Source organism: Scardinius erythrophthalmus, assembly GCF_964197995.2.
Source record: "Scardinius erythrophthalmus genome assembly, chromosome: 11".
Taxonomy (NCBI): domain Eukaryota; kingdom Metazoa; phylum Chordata; class Actinopteri; order Cypriniformes; family Leuciscidae; genus Scardinius; species Scardinius erythrophthalmus.
The window spans coordinates 29,221,763-29,243,354 of NC_138231.1; the positions used below are offsets into that span (position 1 = coordinate 29,221,763).

A 21,592-nucleotide genomic window follows, 5' to 3' on the forward strand; every position below is an offset into this window, starting at 1 on the left:
ACCATCATAGGCTGGTTTAAGATGGGGTTTGTTTACCCTCCGGAACTCAGGACTCATATATGGACTATAAATGAGTGAATTATTATGATAAAAAAAAGTTTTTAACAAAAGAATGCTGCATAGTATTACATAAATCAATACCGCTCCATGTTTAAAGATGTTTAAGGATGGTTCATAACTGTTGAAACATTTTCTACTGACTAAAATTGCTTATTTTGTTCCAATCATTGTAAGGGATGAATTAATTTTCCAGGAAAGTCTGCAGAACTAGGTTAAGAACACACAACTGTAACATCAAAGTTAATTCATGCTATGTGTATGTAATAGAATAGAATAGAAGATTCTGTTATTTGGAGAATCTTATTAAACTGAATGCCATTATTAGATAATTATTAAATTAACGCTAATTTCCTGCTTTTATGAAGGACAGGCTCAAGTGATGTGTGGCACTAGTTTCTCCAGGCGGAAGGACAGCGTGAATTTCCCTCCGCTAGAGTATTTACGGTGTCGGTTTGTTACGGAGCACCTGATTGGTTGACGCGGACCTGCAATATTATACACAATGTTAAGGGGGGCATTATTGGCCGCCCTGGACCTGCAATGCACCAGGCAACGGTGTACAATAGAAGACCCATCCAAAACTTCTTAGCATTTTTTTTAATTACTATTATTGAAGGAGATTATATTAGTTCGTGGCTACGTTTACTTTTATTGCACCACATTTCAGTACATTTTCTTTAAAAAGAGGAAGCAAAAGAGGAAGTGCATCAGGTTTTTCTCACATTGCATGTTTAACACTTTCTATTGGCTAATGTAGCCTACAACCCACGAGCGAATCACATGTAGAACCAGTTTTGTATGTAAATGTAAAATTACATTACATTTTTTTAAATTAAAAACGTAAATTATAATGCAGTGCATAAACCTGTGCACTGTATTTAACCATAATATTTCAATTTTAAAGAGTATTTTCTACCTCACTAGAACTGAAAATCAGGCCTACATGTATTACTTAATCTTGTATATATATATATATATATATATATATATATATATATATATATATATATATATATATATATATATATATATATATATATATATATATATATATATGTGTGTGTGTGTGTGTGTGTGTGTGTGTGTTTATTCAGCAAGGACGCAATACATTTATCAAAAGGGACAGTTTAATTTATAATGTTAGAAAATTTCAATAAATGCTGTTCTTTTAAACTTTCAGTTTATCAAAGAATCCTGAAGAAAATGTGTCACGGTTTTCACTAAATATTTAACAGCAAAAAGCGCACACACTGTTCTATAGGTAGTTATGCTATCTAGTTATATACCACACATTAACCACATCCTAAAATATGGGTCATTCCTGTCCTGGGAATCGGTAATATTTCAACTTGGATTTTTTTTTTTTTACTACATATGATTCATTTTCTAAATACCCCACATCATTAGGTAAATATCAAACTTCCACAAAATCATATTTTCCACCCCAGGCACTAAAGATCTTTTATTATTTTCATATTTAAACAACTTTTATTCTCAACCCTATAATGGACAAAGTGGAATTGGTTTAAAAGGGATTTTACTCAAAACCTGTAATAAAACAAACATCTACTGCTCATGCGTCCCTTATAACAATTTAACAACTACAAATGTGACATTTGCACATTTTCATGGTTATTGTGTATTTTTGTGAGCTATTGTGTATCTGGTCTCTTCATATATATATATATATATATATATATATATATATATATGTTTTCAATTTAGATGTTTAGGGCCTAACTAAAACCACAGTTTTATTGTGTTAGTCCTTAACATGTCAGCTGCTAATCAGCAAGAAATACCTTTATTTTTTAATTGTCTTCCATATTATAATATTAATGTGACAAGGTTGAGAATAGTGTGAAGATTGAAGACTGTAACAGGTCAGTTTTATATTTTTCCTATCTCTCTCATATATTGTGCCCTGTCTGGGTCAACATATCTGCATGCACAACACAGTCTTTCTGCTACTGATGTGGCTGCCATGTCTGACATGGGATGCTTGTGGACACATTACATCAAATATTCCAAATATAAAAATTATGAGTTGTCATGATTTTGGTAAATATATAAAGTATATACATGTGGGCTTGTGTTACCTCTTGCCAAGAAGAGTATGTTCTATTAAAACGGGCAAACACGACACCTAGTGTCCTTAGTGTGGAGGATCACATCTGAACCGGGTTCCTGAACTGTACACCGAGTTGTAGAAGCTTTGCCTCCGTGACACACACATCCAAGGGGTCTGGATCCAGCTTTCGGTTCACGCGAGCTAGTCTCTGACTGCTGAATGTGCATCGATGTGCAGACAGCGAATGATTTAAGGAGAATGCAGCACTGATCCCGTGAAGGCCCGCAGACTGACTGCTTTCTGCTGACTGGACACTTTCATTAGTCGCTCCTTTATATCAAGGGAAGCATTTTCATCACACTCTTCATCCTGCTTTGCAGAGGTCAGTACGAACGACGTCTTCAAGATAGGACTGAAAAAAGGCAAACTTTCCTCCTAGAGGATTTAAAACATTTTATATACAGTAGCACTCCTAATAAGGCGAATGTCTGCCATAATATTTAATAACAATGTATTTAGAGATAACGTGCACAAATAAGAGCTGCAGCACACCCAGTAAGTGATGAGGTTGTTTTAAATAATTAAGGGGAACGGAGAACTGAGATTGAGACGAGAACAATCTAAAAACGCTGCATTAATTATGGCAGTCTCTGCAGAGTCAAGCAGGAGAAAAGACGCTGGTCCTTTCGTCTAATAATTAGCAGAACCTCTGCGGAAGGGAAATTAATCGTTCCTCTCTCTGAGGATATGCTTTCTCTGCAGGCGCTGCCTCTTACTATGACTTTCTGATTAAGATAATGAAGTTCAGGAGAACAGATTTTCAGTAAAATTCCTTGAAATTGATATCTAAGAACATTCAAATGAATAGAAAACTAGACTGACAGTTTCTTTTCCGGAAAGGAAAAGATCTGAAATTCATACAGAAATGTACACACACACACAGGTTTTCATGTTTAATGGGGATTTTCCATAGCCATGATGATGTTTTGTATACTGTACAAACTGTGTACTCTATCCCCTTACACTAAACCTACCCATCACAGAAAACGTTCTGCATCACTCAGTGTGATTTATAAGCTGTTTTCCTCATGGGGACAAAAAATGTCCCCATAAGGACTTCAGATATTGCCATCTTTGTGGGGACATTTTGTGCCCACGCCATAGGGTTTACCTGATACTTAAAAAAACAGTAATATTGTGACATATTATTGCAATTTATAATAACTGTTTTAATTTATTGTAAAATGTCATTTATTCCTGTGATCAATGCTGAATTTTCAGCATCACTATTAGTCTTCAGTGTCACATGATCCCCTATAAATAATTTTAATATGTTGATTTGATGCTCAAGAAACATTTATTTTTATGATCAATGTTGAAAACAGTTGTGCTGCTTAATTTTTTATTTTATTTTTGGAAACCTGATACACTACCATTTAAAAGTTTGGAGTAAGTAAGTAAATTTTTACTTTTATTAAAAAAGGATGCAATAAATTGATCTGGTAAAGTTTAATTTCTAATGTTAGAGAAGATTTATATTTATATATTATTTTCAATTCATCAAAGAATCCTGAAGAAATGTAAACATTTAAGCAAAAGTCATTTTTTTTAAGCAAAAAAATGACTTTCAACATTATTAATAATAATACTAGCCATTATTAATAATTGAGAACCAATAATAATTAATAATATCTGAGCATCAAATTATCATATTAGATTGATTTCTGAAGGATCATGTGACACTGAAGACTGAAAATTCAACTTTGACATCACAGAAATAATTACATTTTACATATATTCACATAGAAAACAGTTATTGTAAATTCTGACTTTTTTTTGTTGAAAAAAAAATGCAGCCTTGGTGAGCAGAAGTACATATCCCATAATCACCTTATGTGGGCTAAGGAAAAAGAAACAAACCAATCAAAGCTCTAGCATTTATTTTCTGATCACATGAACGAAAAACAAACCGTCAGACAAAAACATGCGTATATTATAGCCAAATGTGTGCGAGATGGAGCGTCACACTCACATTCACATAGAAATGAAAACTGGAGGAAGATTAGAGATAGAGGCCTTCGGGGGTGCCCTCCTGCTTCTTATACAAAACATTTTCTTTAGACTTCTTGAAGTCCTCGTTGGTGACCTTCATCCTGCGTTCTCTGAGGGCCATGAGCCCGGCTTCTGTACAGATGGCCTGAAGAGACAGGGAATCAAGAGATGAGATATAATGAACAAGTCATCTGCTTCCTGAAAATATGAAGAAACAACACAAGAGGGCAGCAGAGCTTTCTGCAACACTTTAAAATGAACCAAACCCCTGACAAGCACATCAACATACCTTAATATCGGCTCCTGAAAGGTCGTCTTTAGCCAGGATGAGGTCGTCCAGGTTCACATCATTGGCAACAGTCATTCTGCTGGTGTGAATCTGGAAGATCCTTCTTTTGGTTTTCTCATCTGGTAACGGGAACTCAATCTTACGGTCGATACGACCTGGAGAGGAAGACAGACAAGAGTTTTTTTGTCCAAAAACAACTACTTGAGTAGTGCATTTAAAAGTACAGTAACACTTTAGTTTAGGGTCCAATTCTCAGCATTAACTAGTCGCCTATTAGCATGCATATTACGAGGATATTAGCTGTTTATTAGTACTTATAAAACATTGCCTTATTCTGCATGACCATATTCTACATCCCTTAATCCTCATTATATAAACTTAACAACTATCTTACTATTAACAAACAGTAATTAGGAGTTTATTGAGGCTAAAGTACTCACGAGTAGTGAGTACTCAGCTGCGGATTCTACCCCTAATAAACACTGTACACTGCCATTTAAAAATGTAGAAAACAGTGTACATACTGTAATTCATCATCCCTACCTTTTACACAGGTACATTTACTCAAATAGTTATGCAGATAATAAAATGTGAAAAAACACACACAAACGCACGTCTCTTTGCGGGGCCACACCGAAATAAGCTGTTCTATCGCAACTGACTGGCAAAAAACTCTTTAACTTTAAAACTGTTTTTGCGCAAGTGCACATGCTACATGAAGGCGGATTGTATGAAACGGATCAAACAAATGTTTGTTTCATTAACGATCTGTCGTTTTATCACATCACGCGCTGACAGAGATGCAGTATAATGCCATGGGTCATCAATTTTTGTACATCAAGCCATAGTAAGCTGGTTTTCCACATTAAGCGCTTTAGAATGTCCCTGTTGCAAGCATTGCGGGGCTGAGAGCCGTGGGAACGGAGCGAGTGTGCCACACCGGTCTTTTTCCCTAAACCTTTAACTTCGTTACAGTCCCCAAAAGCGTGCATTGCGCTTATACTACACCCATAAAGAGTGAACGAGCTGCCGACTGCTGCAGGACGCGCGCGAGGGAGAGACTCTCTCTATGCACATAAATAAATGGGAGTGAGAATTCCCAGCCTTATGAACGTGCCACTTGCTGGAGTTATTCATATTGAAACATTGTATTAAAATTGATACCCACAACCTCGCACCAAATTTCAGGCCCTGTACATTTAGTAAGCCAAAATCCGAAATTTACCTTAACATGTTTCTTCAAAATAGAGGAAGATGCTTATATCTCGATTGAATTGGTGCTTGAAGGATGTTCTTCCACAGCAGCCATGATTAACAGTAACGTAAGTATTTGTAATTTGTTACTTCACACCCCTGCTTGAAGGTGCATCTAAAGTTCACATAGACTTAGAATATCATAGTATCAGTTTGCAGAAGCATCTTACCTGGTCTAATAAGAGCAGGGTCAAGAGTTTCTATTCTGTTGGTAGCCATAATGACCTTCACATCTCCACGTGAATCAAAGCCATCCAGCTGGTTGAGCAGTTCCAACATGGTTCTCTGAATTTCACGTTCACCTCCTGAGTTCGAGTCGTATCTACAAAGAGGTATTCAGGGTACACCATGACACAGTATCTTTTAAAATACCCATATTATGCTTTTTCAGATATTACATTTCATGTAGTTTGTAATATAGCTGTTTGTATGCGTAAAAGGTCTGCAAAGTTTCAAAGATCAAAGCGCATGATGAATGGACTTGTCGTCTTCAGCCTGAAACGCTTTGTCAGGGATTCCAGTCTTACACCAATCACAACAGACCAATCAGAGCAGAGTAGACCAATCACAACAGACTGGGCCATCTGACCAATCAGAGCAGAGTAGGCTCTCAGAAAGGAGGGGTTTAGAGAGACTGAATCCTTTATTGAACCATTTCAGAAACTGTGAGAAAAGATTTTATGTTGCAAATATATTGTAACAAAATGAAAGTGTTTTTTGTCCTTGGATGCATATAAACCTTTTGTAAGAGACCTCCAAAACAACATTAGGAACCTTTAAACACAGCATTATAGGGGCACTTTAATAAAGACCAAAAATGTGTATGCATTGCAATGGATATGAGCATGTTTGGATAATATTGCTCTACCTCTTAGTTCCAATGGCGTCAATCTCATCGATGAAGACGATGGAAGGTGCGTGTTCCTCGGCCACCCTGAAGAGCTCGCGCACTAATTTAGGGCCGTCGCCGAGATACTTCTGAATCAGCTCTGAACCAACAACGCGCAAAAACGTTGCAGACGTCTGATTGGCCACCGCTTTGGCGAGGAGGGTTTTACCTGACATCCAGAGGAATTATATGACAGATCAATATTTGTGACGTCTCCACATGCCCATGATAACGTATTTCTTTCTGTGAATTCTGTAAACAAACAGTGGTGTTGGACTCACCTGTTCCAGGGGCGCCGTAGAGAATGACCCCTTTGGGAGGCTTTATCCCCATTTCCTCATAATACTCTGGATGGGTCAGCGGCAGCTCCACGGACTCCTGCAGGCCAAAGCATGTGTTAAGCAGCATAGAGTCATTTTTATCTGATTAAACATCACCAAGTACCTGCAGTTTCTTTTTGAACTATTATAATGTAAAATGCTTTAATATGTAAAATTCCAGCTATATACAGAGATCTCTTAGAACAGAGTTGTTTTCCATTTTTGATGCCAAGGACCAGCAGATGATGCCCTTTTGACGGAAAACCTGCCTAAAATATAAAGGCAGCTATATATTTCCATGTATAAAGACACTCAAAAATACTAAGCACTAGATTTAAAAAACACGTTGTTTTCAAAATTACAAAATCGAATAATCAGCTTCTATATTATCATTGAACTAAAACCAAAAGAAATGAAAACATGATGAATTATTACATTATATATAATATTGACTTGTTTTGCATTGTTTTTGCATTAAGAAAAATGTCACATACTATTGTTCAAAAAGTTTGGGTTCAGTAAGAGGAAAAGAAAGGATTTGATAAATAACACAGTAAATTAATATTGGGAAATATTGTAAAACTTTAAAACTGTTTTCCTTTTGAACATATTTTAAGTAGTAATTTATTACTTTGATGCAAAACTGAATGTTTAGCATCATTACTCCAGTCTTCAGTGTCACATGATCCTTCAGAAATCATTCTAAAATGCTGATGCGATGCTCAAGAAACATTTCTTGTCATAATTAATGTTGTATCATCAAATTCTTTAATGATAAAAAACATTTATTTGAAATTGAAATGTTTAATAACATTATAAATGTCTTTACTGTAACTTTTGATCAATTTAATGTGCTCTTGCTAAAAAAAGTAGTAATTTCTTTCTTTTCAAAAAAACTTTTTAACTGTAGTGTATAAACCCTGAGACAACATTTTCAACGCAATTCAAATGTATTTTAATAGCAGTTTTCACACTAAATATTGTTTCTTTAGTTTTTCCTTGCCACTGTCACCTATCTATGATAAAAGCTTCAGCAATTATTGCAACATGAAAATTCGATACCGTCACATGCCTAGCGAGAGCAGAGGGATTTTAAATGTTGTAAAACCGATGCAAAAATTGCGTTTTTATTACTCAACAGGTGAGAAACGTATTTTATTGATCAGATAAATTGCCATATGTAGCTCTAACAGAATTCATTGTAAAGCATTATCTATTGTGAAGAGTCATATTCATCCGCACAGTCATGCAGAGCCGAAGCACAACCAAAACAATGTTGTGATTTTGTGTGGCCAAAAGTTAAATAGTGTCCCTTTAATAAACACATCTGGTCTTTCAATCCAATAAAGATGTCTTTATCTTGCCTTAATTTCTTGAATCTGGGCGTCCAGTCCACCGATGTCCGCGTATGTCTCTTGCGGAGCCTTCTCCACCTTCATGACTGTAACAAGAGGGTCTGTGTCGTCCATCAGCACCCCGATGACAGCATGGACCTATAAACAACATCACATTTATTAGGTCAATCTACCAACGTTCTGCATCCAGAATTAGATACAGGAAAGCATACAAACAGTTGCAACTACAAAAAAAATATTAGATTTTTATTTGTTTTCCAAAAATCCATAAAACAAAATACATTTACATGAAGCCACATAACTGTTTTCATAGATTGCAGCTTGAATATAAATATATTTTGTCTTACTGCACTGGAAGAAGTTTTCATATTTTTAAACTTGTTTGTAAAATGAAGAAAAGTAGGACAAAATGTACTCTTATTAAAGATACATTCTCTAAAAACAAGTCTTAATATCATAAGAAGTGTTGCTTCTCAAGTAAATGTATCTAGTTTCAGGTATTAATCGATTTTTAATGGAAAATTAGACAAAAATACTTGCTTTCCAGTTTAAACTATACTACTTCGGAATAGTTGTTTATTATAATTGTCAATAATAAAGTTTGAAAGATTCATCCGATTTAAATCCTGATTCTGGTGGATATTTTACCTTGTGATTGAGTAAGACGGAACAGCCGGGCTCCAGCAGATCTTTGTCAACAAACGAGAGAATGCTGACATAATGCTCCGAGCCCACAGACGTGGAGACAATGGCATGATTGTCATCGATGATCTCCTCCAGGGTCCCCACAGACATAGGGGTCCCCCTGAGGTCATCGACCTTTGACCTCTCCTCCTAAGAAGAGAGAAAACGGAAACATCAGTACAGACCAACTAAAGAGAGAGAGCGAGAGAGTGAAAGAGAAGGATGGTGCACCTCCTGTTTCTCCTCTAGAGGTTTCATCTGCTCCTGGTTTCTGATGAACTCCTCTTCCATCAGCAGGTAATCTTTAATTCTCTCCTGCTTCAGGAGCTTCAGTCTGCACTGTGTGTGTGGGGTGACTGTACGGAGAGACAACCGTACATTAGCCGAAAATCAACCACAAGATACGCCTGAGTTCAACAGCAAAGGTCACGTCCTGTACCTAAAGGCAGTTTGCTGGCAGCATCAGGACCCTTGGACTTCCTCTTCCTCTTGCCCACTCTAGATGGAATGGGGGGCTCATATTTCTTCTTCTTGTCCTGTTATGATGATAAAGTCATTTAATAAGGATAAACACTTGGATAATGCCGTTTTAAAATATTCATGTTATTCTTGTCACCTTATCATCTTTCTTTCCACCTCCTGGTCCGTGTCCTCCGCTCTGACTCTGGCCCTGTGTTGAGAAAGATTCATGTCTAATGTACATTACCGCTCAAGAACATTTATTAATGTTTTTGAAAGAAGACTGAATGTATGTGATCAAAAATACAGTAACATCAGTAATATTGTGAAATATTATTACAATTTAAAAGAACTGCTTTTTATTTGTATATATTATAAAGTGTAATTTATTCAAAGCTGAATTTTCAGCATCATTACTCCGGTCTGAGGTGTCACATGATCCTTGCTTTAGAAATCAAATTAATGCAGCCTGTGGTGTGCATAAGAGACATCTTTTCAAAAACATTTTTTTAAAATCGTAATCATCTTATAAAGATGCTTGGCTATACACTTCAAAATAAATATATTATAAATACATTAAAACTGGGAGTATCGCTGTCGATATAAGTATATTATTCAAATTAGATTATAGAAATGTCAAGAACTGTACATTCATATGTTTAAGTGTGACTTATAGCTAACGTTACTGTACTGTACCTATATTTGAAAAGGAATAGGACTCACATATGCAAAACACTAGATTAGATGTCCTATATTATGAAAAACAAAATAATGTCCAAAATGACTCTTTCACTGAGCACTTTATGTAATGGAAGAATAAAAATATTGGTTGAATACCCTACTCTGATTTTAATGCGTGTATTTAATACATCTGTAATGGTGAACTGATTGTTTTCGACCAGATTGCAGGAATGAACACGCAAAAATACACAATAAATATTTGAAATATCGAGAAACTTTAAATTGCATTAACGTTTTTACAGGTTTTAGGTTGTATGCGGGTGAGTAGAGTGACTGTAACGCTTTTAATTGCAATTAATGTTTCTTCAGAGGATGATTGTTGTGTTGTTAATCCATCGATGTATAAAGAGGTATTTAGCAGAGAGTTACGACGAGATAACGTTACCGTTCACGCGCCCGTATACACAGCTTTCACACACTGTGTTTGAAAATAACAGAATTATTGACGGGAGAAGGAAACGATTTAAACAATGAATCGCTAAATAAACTGCTGGCTCACTCACCATTTTCACCACCGCTTGACGCTCACAATAAACGTCACTACGGATAGACTGATAGGACAAAGGGTGTGTAAGACCGAAACGCGTTTGTTCATTCACGACTGGAGTCTGGCCTTTAGTGAAGAGAGCTCTAATTTATCATTGCCAAACCGTTTTATAAATACCATTACCCCTAATATATGGGGCTCATATTAGCGTCCGACCTCGACCTAGTGATGGCAAAATGAGGCTTCCTTAACCACTGAGACCTCGCAGCCCATTGCTTCAGCTAAAGGTTCATTACTCGAAGCTTCATTCAGCATTGCTCACTAGTGACACCTAGCTACTGTGCAAAGAAATAGCAGACAAATAGCAGACAAATTAATAATTCTGACCCCTTATTAAGGGAATAACATAGTTTAATATGAAAAAAACGGTGGAGTGTTCCTTTAAAGGGGGGGTGAAATGCTATTTCATGCATACTGAGTTTTTTACACTGGTAAAGAGTTGGATTCCCATGCTAAACATGGACAAAGTTTCAAAAACTAAGTTGTACGTTTGAAGGAGTATTTTTGTTCCAAAAATACTCCTTCCGGTTTGTCACAAGTTTCGGAAAGTTTTTTTCGAGTATGGTTCTGTCTTACGTAAGATAGAGCGGAATTTCCTTATATGGGTCCTAGGGCACTTCTCCGGTAAGATCGCGGGCGCGCGCGCACTCCTAGACCAGAGAGAGTGAAAGCAGTACGCCATCAAAGCGCCCTGTCACCAAAGAAGTGTGTTTTTGGTTGCCAGGGCAAGACAACCCTGCACAGATTCCCAAAGAACCCAGCGTTAAGGAACCCGTGGATGGAGTTTGTTTTCCTGAGCATAAACGGAGTTGTGTAAGACTGTTGTTCCCTGCATTTCGACGATGATTGTTTTATAAACAAATCCCAGATCGACGGATTTGCAGATCGTCTAATAAGGATCGAGCAGTCACAATGATAAAGGTTCGCGGTCGTGCGTTGGAACGGTGAGTAAAACTGTTGAACAAATGTCTCTGTGTGTTGTTATCTAGGCAGGTAAGCACAGCTAAGCTTCGCCCACACGGCCCGCCTTCAGCCGCTCGTTTTTTTTCCGGAAAGACTCGGTACAGCCTATCTTTCAATTAAAAATATAATAAAACAAAAGACTTTTTGGAGATATGAAGGATGCAATATTACTCTATAGGTACTCAGGATTAACAGGAGATTGAGTGAAAATGAGCATTTCACCCCCCCTTTAAGAATTTAAACAAACTTACACAGCAAGAAGAAAATAGCTGCCTATGAAAGAGGACAACAAAAAAAAGTCTTGCTATATCAGTGCAAGTTAAAGTTGTGAAGTTAGTTTATACAATTGATAAAGGTATAAAGAGAATTGAACATTTAAACACATGTAGGCTTGCCGTTTTATAGTTTTATCTATTGATTCTAAAGCGTATTTATATTACCTTTATATATTTATTCATTTAAACTGTGCGTAATAATAATTGATAAACTAAAATTGCACATGTATGATCAATTAAGGGTGTAATAATAACATAAATAATATCTATATCATACAAAATTATTATTCTAAATAAGCATTACTAAAAGCCAGATGATTTTGTCTTTAAAAATCATTTGTTATGTAGTGACCTTTAATTTGGAGTAGAAACAGGTAGAGTGACTTTATCGCATCAGACATATGTCACTTTGCTCACAGCTGATTGGTCCAAGTTCGGTTTGCAACCTCTTACCTGGAACATAACCTGCCCCGGACCAGGTTAGCCGTGGAGCGGAGTTACTATGATGATGAACACTGCTAAAAGCCAAACTACTTTCATGGTGCCTAAAACCCAGGGTTGGTGCAAACTAATCTAAAACATACCTGGCTAGCAACCTAAACCGGCTTCATTATATAGGCCCCTGGTTGAGCTGTGGTATAAACTAAACGCTATTGGCTATTTCAAAAAAGGGGAGGAGCTGTTCTATATGTCCCATCCTGTCTTCCTGTTTCACATTGAATAAAGCTGTGCGTTTCAAGGCACTTCAGTAGGACTTTAAGCAGCACAACTGATTTTAACATTGATAATAATAAGGTTATTTTTTCTTGAGCATCTAAACAGCATATATATATATATATATATATATTTATGATCTGTCTGCTTTCATAGGTTTATGAACTTCAGTGTCTTTGATGTCACATGCATCTCTGATTGTTGGTCATCTTATTTACTAAATGTAGGTCATGGGCTATTTTCACCACCATCATTTTTCGATTCCACACTGTTTCCTGATTTCCTGAAGCACACTGATTGCTTCTCTGTCATGTTTTGGCAGGTTTGCAGGGGGTCCTCTCAGATCCAGCGCCGGAGAGCCAGAAACAAAGGCAGTCGTGACTACTCACAGCCTCCACACAGAGCCACTGTAAAGCTCCTCTGTTCAGAACAACACTGGCCAAAACATCTCACCCAATGGAACAACAGGACTCCTGCTATGTTTATCATCTAAGTCTGGTGGATTTGAGGTATCCTTCTTGCACATAAAGAGTTATAGTTTCCATAGCAACCTCCTAACATCATCGCTTCGGCAATGTGATCTAAACACATTTCGTTCCATCTTTATGTCTGAGTTCTGCTACTCTAAATGCTAAAAACCATGAGCTATATGAGTATTTCAGCCACATACACACTCACAAACAATAACAAAGGCATCACTGAGGACAATATTTATTTATTTATTTGGTTAACGTGACACAAACCGTTTTTGATTGGAGTTTATTATGTCCTTTCACGTCAATCTGTGAAGCAAATAGAATATGACAGCAAGTATGATATGACTTTGCTTCTACTTGTGATTGTGTGATGGGGAAGACACAAAGTTCAAGATGTATTTGCCTTAATGAATTAAGACATTATTCATGCAGATTTCATAGACTGTCTATTCTATTCGTAGAAAAGTTCCCATAGAAACAGATTCTAAGTACAATTGATGCAATGAGAGCAAATGATTCATTTCCCACATACTCCATTGATCTACCAATGCGTAAATGTCACACTTCTCCTTTAAAGTTAGACATAATGAATATATAAGCATACTGTGACAGTGCTGAAATATGCAGGAAAACTATTGTACACCGGTTTGTTTTCAAATGAATGCACTCTACAAGTTTACAATTAGTGAAGTTTGTGTGAAAGATGTTGAACAGCACAGCGGCTCAAATTTCTTCAAGTCCAAAATCAGCAGCAATACATTATTTTGTTCACAAAGGGTCTCATTCACTAACTGTACAATCATATTCACTCAAAAATCATGATCGATCAAAAAGTTTGCTCTTTCGGATTTAAGCACACGTATGCAAAAACCACAGACTTCCTCCTGGTGGCCTCAGCTCAGAAACATGAATATGTATATATATACAGTACCTTCCTAAACAACCTATGATTAGACTACCATTCAAAACGTTTTTATACACCAAGGCTGCATTGATTTGATCGGAAAAACCCAAAACCAGTAATATTGTGAAACATACTACAATTTAATTTTCAGCATCATTACTCCAGTCTTCAGAGTCACATGATCCTTCAGAACTCATTCTAATATGATAATCTGATGCTCAAGAAACATTTCTAATTATTATCAAAGTTGAATATAAAAATATTAAGAACAGCATTTATTTGAAACAGAAATGTTTTGTAACAATGTAAATATTTAAGCTCTTTATTGTCACTTTTAAATTATTGTGTTCTTGCTAAATAAAAGTATTACTTTCTTTTAAAAACAAACCCATGAACAGTAGTGTATATATTCATAGATATTTAAATATCTTATCTTAGATATTATATATATATATATCTTAAAATATTTACTTGTACAATGATATGAATAGTGAATGTAAACAAAATTGCATTTTTAAAATAGTGCAGTGTAAAAATATGATTGTAGCTCAAACTGTGAAAGGTTCTGCATAAAGATACAGCCAATAATGTGCTGTCTAAAGACCTAAGGTTTTTATTGTTTTCAACTGGTTTTGAGATTCTTTAATCTTTGCTTTACTCAAACAAACATTATTTTAGGGCATTTGCAGGGCGTGACGAATGGCTGTACAGATGAAGTCATGCGTCCTTATATGGAGATGTTTGGGCGTGTATTACCAAATCACTAACATAATTATTATCCATATTCATCAACATAAAAGAGGACCTATTATCCTTTTTTCATTTTCAACTTTCTTTATTGTATAATGTTGCTGTTTGAGCATGTTAAAGGTCTGCAAAGTTACAAAGTAGTGTGTTGAAACTCGTTTCTGAAACACTCAAAGAGGGTGACCAATCACAACATACTTTTCCAGCCGACCAATCAAAGCACATTGCACTTTTTGGGAGGAGGGGCTACATAGAGACCGTAACTAAACAGGGCTGTGTTTCTCAAAAACACTGTGAAATAAGATGGTGGCAATGGCAATGATTCTACGATCTACTTAGGCTTTTTCAGTGTTACTGACAGACTGGGAAGAGAGGTGCTAAAATAATGTTTAAACCTTTTTTAGTAGACCCCAAAAACAAATCAGGACTTTGTAAAAGGGCATAATATGGCCTTTGTAAGACCCATTTAATCTGCATACACACATTTTGCGAATCCACCTCCACCATAAATTTAGCATGAGAACCTTGTACCAAAGAACATTTGTACGCAATTATTAGTGAATGAGACCCAAAGGATAAGAGTTAAGTTGTGGTCACATTTACTGTTGTTCTGTGAATTTTCAGAGGCTTAATCTACTCATTTTAACAGGAATCCACACAAAAAAGTTTTTCCCACACAGATTTCGCATTGCATTCAGTTGAATTCACCATGTTGACCAACAGAGAGCTGCATGGTTTGAAAAGTGTCTTCTGTGTAAGCTGCGCTTCATACATCTCGATGCTATTTCCAAGAGGGGGTTTCTGCAGCAATGCCAGAACAGTTTATAAAAGAACCATTTTTCTTTGTGTGAAGAACATTTGAATAATCGAAAGAACCTTGTGTGGAATGGAAAGATTCCATGGAGTTCTTTCTGGAACCATCAATGCCAATAAAGAACCTTTATTTTTAAGTGTAGACAATTGAGCCTTTTTTGCCTGTATGGTAAATTATTTGCTCGGCTTCTTTCGGGGGGTTGAAAAAGTGATCACAATTTGCTGTGGGTCCCTCTGGTTACTTCACATCTCTAAATGGTGGATTTATCTATCTACACTGGTCTCTGCCAACCGGTTGTTCATGATTCCCAGCGCTCCGACCCCTCCGGAGAACTCATTGTGGCGCGAGCTGCTGCCTAACTGGCGAGGATGTCCGTTAGCCATCTCTGACAGCTGCTTCTGCATGATGGCCAGATTAACTTTATTAGCGGCCAGAAAGTCTTTCATGGAGATCATCTCTCCAGACATCCGCCGTCCATCCGCCTCGCTGTCATTGACCGCGTCAGTCTCGATGGAGGTTTCCCGTCGGGTTCTCATGTGGCCCGGGACGACCGCGTTCCTCCGAGTGTGGCGGTTCCCTCGGCCTGGGCAGCGGCAGGGAGTCTCCAGCCTCCGCAGAAGCCAGTTGAGAACTTGCTTGATCACGATGGAAATGACGTTGAACAGCGAGTAGATGCAACACACTCCTGTTAGAATGAAAAGGAAGTTGCCCACCCTGTAGGCCGCCTGAGCCATGTACATCTCACGCTGGTTGCTCACCATATCCCCAAAACCAATGGTGCTGAAAGCCACGAAACAGAAATAGAGGGCGTCCAGGTAGTCCCAACCCTCGGCCGCAGAATACATGGCGGACGCGCAGCAGGAGACCAAGATGGCGGCGACTCCTAAGATGAGCATCACGCAGTACACCGAGGGTTTCCAGCCGGCCAAGCTGTCCGTGCGCCGCTCTCTGTTGCCGGCGGAGGGACGGTGGCTGTTTTGGGCCGGACTGGCTTTGCGGCGTTCTCTGCACTCGTGGCAGAACTTCAGAACAAAGGCGATCACGGTGATGACACGTTCCAGGAAGAGGTTAAAGAACAAAATGGTGGCGGCGCAACCAATAAGCCCATAAAAGATCAGGAAGATCTTTCCGGCAATAGTGACGGGTGTCGTCATCCCAAAACCTGTGCCACACACACACACAAAATGAGGATGTTAGATTTATACCCATTATAATGCTATCACAGCAAGCGCAATGTATAATACAGGCTGCAAGAAAATGTTCTTTATAGTGCCACTCAATATACTATCTTTTTTAATAATATATCACATTTAATATAATTTGTAAATGTCTTTTATAGTTATTACTTATTACATTTGCTTCTGGTTCCTCAACCTACCTTCCATTTGTTTAGTTTAGTTTCTTTTTAAGTCTGAACAGTAAAAAAAAAAAAAAAAAAATAAAAAACTGGAAATCCACCTATTTAATTAAAATCGTTTTTTTGATTGTGTGACAAGTTGGTACATCAGGTCAGTACTTTTTTTATGATTGAAATACTATTATAGTTTTTAATAATATTTTGAATAATTTTTTAGTTTTAGATTTTAATTTTAAAGTTTTAGTAATTTTGTCGTGTGTTTTTGTCATTTTATAGTTTTTATTCTTTTTTTATTTTAGTTTTAGTTATTTTAGTGCATCAGGTTAAGCTATGGAAATGATAAATGTGATCTTAGCAACCAGCGGAAATAAAAAATTAAGTATATATATATATATATATATATAATGTTTATATTATTTAAAGTAAATATAATAATGCCAACTCTTAATCAACAATTTTTTTATATATTTTGATGACAACTTAATAATTGCTTATCATGGTTTCTATCTAAAATTATACATGTTAGCTAACTGTATGATTTGTATTTTCTTGAACAGTCACCTCTGATAATGTCAATTGTAATGTAATATATAGAAACATGAATTTAAAGCTGCTTTGTGAATATACAAATCAATGTGAATTGAATTGAATAACCCTGTATCAGGTGTTGCAACATTAAAACATTTTTTATTCCATCTGTTGTTGTTTTTATGTTTTTGTCTGCGTCGAATGTGATTTAGACGCATGATTAAGTCTAAAGATCCATTGTTAAATTCTCACGCATGTTGAGCCTACACAAGTTTGCGTTGTTATCATCACAACCAATGTGGACCAAGCTAGAAAGTTTGAACAGAAACGATCAGGGGTGCGTTTCCCGAAAGCATCGTTGGCCAACTATGGTCGCAAGTTCATCGCAATGTCCATTGAACTCTATTGGTAACGACGGAACTTGCGACCATAGTTGGCCAACGATGCTTTCGGGAAACGCACCCCAGATCTGGCCGCATGTAACTTGCAGTTGGTCTCAAAAATCAGAAAAAACAGATTCCCCAGTCAGTGTGAACAAGTACATTGTGTTTTGCCAAAGTAATTCCATATAAGTCACCTGATATAATCTAAAGACATCAAAACAAATTGAGAAGCTGTACTCATAAAAACCCTTCAGCCACTGCATAACTACAATGGATTAGCACATGCAACTGCTATGGGCTAATTAGAAACTAGGCTGTAATTGTCCTTTAATGAGCCGCATGTGCTCCAAATCCCATGTGAACCCCGGGCTCCAATCACCTCCAGCATCCAGACAACCCCACTTTCCCTTCTTCTCAAAACACTAGGAATCGGTTGCCATTGGTGACGGCAGCCTTACCTCTAGTTTTTTTTTTTTTTTTTTTTTTTTCTTGCATTGGTCATCTTACCGATTTCATTGCAATTAAATCCTGAGATGTTTCACCCACTGGCACATTTACGAAGACCTTTTCCTAATGTGTGTCTATTGATAACCTGAAATTAGGTGCATGAATTAAACTAGTAATGAATAAGACTAAATGCTTTGGCTATTATGCAACTATGCCCTGGATAACTGTCCACTGTTCATATCCATGATATGAATAGTCTATACAAGCATCAGTAGAGGATAAGAGTAAATATTAATGAGGCTAAAATAAACTTCCCCTGCTCTGCCTGTTTCTTTAACCACGTCTCATTTTTTTTGTGCATGAAATGCCAGCCGTAAGACTGCATAGAAAAAAGATCTGATGCATTTAATATTCTCAGAAGCCCTTTTGCAAAGACAAATCTGACACATGCTGAGAATTGAACTTGGTTTATGGAGATACTAAATTTAAAGTTCTCCTGAACTGAATAGTTTTCATTGATGTTGCACTTATTCTAAGGCAAAGCAGGCTACAAAGCTGAAAAAGGTTTATGTACCAATCAAAATTGGATTGGAATTCTGTTTGCGGTTAATCTGTTTATCATGTTCAAAGATTTTCACATATAGGTTTAATCTCTTGCTTCTTCACAGAAATGTGTGTTTTTCCTCAATATAGCTCTACACTATCAGATGTGTCAAGTATGTGTTAGAAGTGTTGACAAGCTTAGCATTCACTTCAATGAATAAATGAACGAGATGATTGATTCAAACTGATTTCAAGCTCCATCTATTGAATTGTCAAGAGTCAGACAGAAAATCGTTGGCAAATGTCTTAACAAAATAACTGCTTTTTTGCACATTGCACACATATTTCTTTTTCTGGTGCTTCAGCTAGTAATATGACCTGCTGAAAATGAGAAAAAGGATCGAAAAATCGCAAACAATGTCTTTTAATTTGTGCGATTTAGTTAACATCGTGGATGAGATCATCAGAATTATGAAAAGTATTTTATATCTATACTTTTTGTCATAATTCTGATTATAAAACTCACCAGAGTGTGATGTTTAACTGTAAGCAGATGAAATACATATATAAAGAGGATCTTTGGGAAGAAGTCTGAATTGAATAGCCTATTCATTTTACAAATATCTGAAGGTGACAGAAAGTAGTATACTGCGTGTGAACTTTTGTACTGAGGTAAAGCCAGGTTGTTTTAGATAATGCAATAATGTAATATATATATATAGAAAATATTAAATAGATTGGTTTGCACAGTGACCTGCAGCTCAGATTCTAATTCCAAAGTGCAAATAGCTTTTGTAAAAACAAATGGCAATTATTGTTGGTTTAACTTAAAAAAGTAAGTAAACTGGTTGCCTTAGAATTTTAAGTCCATTGAAATGACTACAATGAAGGAGATTGGTTTCATCAGCAGAAACTCAAAATATTATGTTAGTTGTAAGTTGATTTGACAAAATAAAAAAGGTTGTGCTAACAAATTATGAATTGTTTTTTATTTATTTTTACAGTGCATGTCTCAAGAATTAGATGTTTTAAAAACCATTCAATCTTGATTAAAAATAGTTAAATAAACCACTGCGTGATAAAATCCATCTAGTCGCTGTCTGTATGCGAACCAATTGGTAAAAGGACCTGTTGCACATGTTACTTTAATGTACTTGTGCTGGCTAAAATCACAAAAATAGATTAAAACGGACTTTGAAATTTTATAGTCTGACATTTTTGTCTAACTATCATGCAAGTTTAAGGTTGTCTTGGCAGCTCACCGATAGTTGAAACCACAGTTCCGACGAAATAAAAAGCTCCCGCAAAATCCCATCGCGGTCTGGTCGCGTCCACACGGATTCCCGCCACATTGGCCTCCTCATAGTTCCTCAGGAAGTTATTCAGGTCGTCTTGACTCAGGTTGTACTTGTGCGTGAACTGCTCGATCCTCTGAGCCCATCTCTCCTTGGCGAGCTTCTCCTTCGGATGCTCCAGAGCCGAAAACACCGCTGCCCCACATAACAGGTAGATGATGATTAACAAAGCCAGCATTAGAAATCTCGCATTGTCTTCATTTAGGGTACCGATGCTGTTGCAGCAGCATCCAGCCCGGCAAGCCATTATTTTATAGCAATATTATTGGAACAGATGAACCACCACATCCCAGTTCATCATGGATCATGCATTTTTTTCTGTTCAGAGGTCTGCGTCCAAATGTTTCTGGGATCTTCGAGCGTTATTCTGCTCGAAATGTTCAGTTTCTGCCGGAACCGATCCTCCAGCATGATGCGCTTTGTCTCCAGCGCAGTGATGGACTGTGTGACCCCAACCTCTCCAAGAGCGCGCGTGGATCCGCTCAGTGGCGTCAGAGGAGGTCACACACACATATACACACACACACACACGGGTTCATGACTATCACTGAGGGTGCCCGATATGACAAAAAGGAGAAATCTTTTTAAACATCTAATTTAAAACACATAGACTAAGCCAAGTTGTTGAAAATATCATTCATGTTGGTTTCATTTAAAAAAAAAATTCTATACAAATAGCCTGCTTATTTAATGACTATGAAAATATGGTGGAACCATATTATTATTTTTTTTACTTTCATTAATCACTTATTTTTAAAGTATTTTCAGGCATACTTTTCAAGGTAGATTTTTTTAGGGTTATTAATATCACATTTTTAGGGCTACTCCATTTGACTCAAATGTGCATTTTCATAAAAAAGTATCATAAATATGTTTGATATTTGTTTTTGTTTTTTAACTCAATGACATTGAAACACAATCATGAGGTCTATTTTTGATTTGGTCACATAATAACAAAATTGCTTTCTGCTTGTCAGCCAAACCACATGATATGGATTTGGCTGACAAAAGTTTTTCAGATAATTAAGTTTACATAATACATTTTGAAAGAAGTCTCATCTGCTCACCAAGGCATTTATTTGATCAAAAATACAGTAAAATCAGTAATATTATGAAATATTACAATGTAAAATGTAATTTTCAGCACCATTACTCCTGTCTTCAGTGTCACATGATCCTTGTAATGGTGGCTGTTTCAGAGGAACAAAAGTAGGATCCAGATGCAGCAAACATTTATTCAAACAAACATAATAAAAGTAAATCCAGGCAAAACTGATGAATCCAGACACCGGCAAGGAAGGCAAACAAAACTGACAGCAAGTATACACACATAACATCCATATACACCTGGGAACAATCAGGAAC

General features: G+C 36.7%; 2 protein-coding genes across 3 annotated transcripts; both read right to left on the reverse strand.

The window, feature by feature from the left end:
* Window positions 1-3,071: 3,071 nt before the first annotated feature.
* Window positions 3,072-10,974, reverse strand: psmc1b (proteasome 26S subunit, ATPase 1b). Of its 2 annotated transcripts, XM_081379551.1 has the most exons (12): window positions 10,678-10,728; window positions 9,591-9,644; window positions 9,414-9,510; window positions 9,206-9,330; window positions 8,939-9,124; window positions 8,300-8,428; window positions 6,897-6,993; window positions 6,595-6,784; window positions 5,897-6,048; window positions 4,473-4,627; window positions 4,085-4,328; window positions 3,072-3,445 (listed from the first exon to the last, which is right to left on the reverse strand). In XM_081379551.1, the coding sequence occupies exons 1-11, from the start codon at window positions 10,678-10,680 to the stop codon at window positions 4,194-4,196; spliced, it is 1,323 nt and encodes a 440-aa protein (XP_081235677.1). In that variant the 5' UTR covers window positions 10,681-10,728; the 3' UTR covers window positions 3,072-3,445; window positions 4,085-4,193. The 2 variants fall into 2 exon arrangements, with proteins under 2 accessions (XP_081235677.1, XP_081235676.1); XM_081379550.1 differs by lacking the exon at window positions 3,072-3,445 and having other exon boundaries at window positions 4,055-4,328; window positions 10,678-10,974.
* Window positions 10,975-15,877: 4,903 nt separating this feature from the next.
* kcnk13b (potassium channel, subfamily K, member 13b) lies at window positions 15,878-20,474 on the reverse strand (the record flags this gene model as incomplete). The annotated part of the gene is made up of 2 exons (XM_081378354.1): window positions 15,878-16,776; window positions 20,135-20,474. 2 exons carry the CDS (start codon window positions 20,472-20,474, stop codon window positions 15,878-15,880), a joined length of 1,239 nt encoding a protein of 412 aa, XP_081234480.1.
* Between the last annotated feature and the right edge of the window lie 1,118 nt (window positions 20,475-21,592).

Coding starts and splice junctions, on each gene's coding strand:
- psmc1b (XM_081379551.1), bottom strand. Junction 9,125..9,205: donor CTCTAGAGGAGAAACAGGAG/GTGCACCATCCT, acceptor CTCTCTTCTTAG/GAGGAGAGGTCAAAGGTCGA. Junction 6,049..6,594: donor GACGCCATTGGAACTAAGAG/GTAGAGCAATAT, acceptor ACCTCTTTGTAG/ATACGACTCGAACTCAGGAG.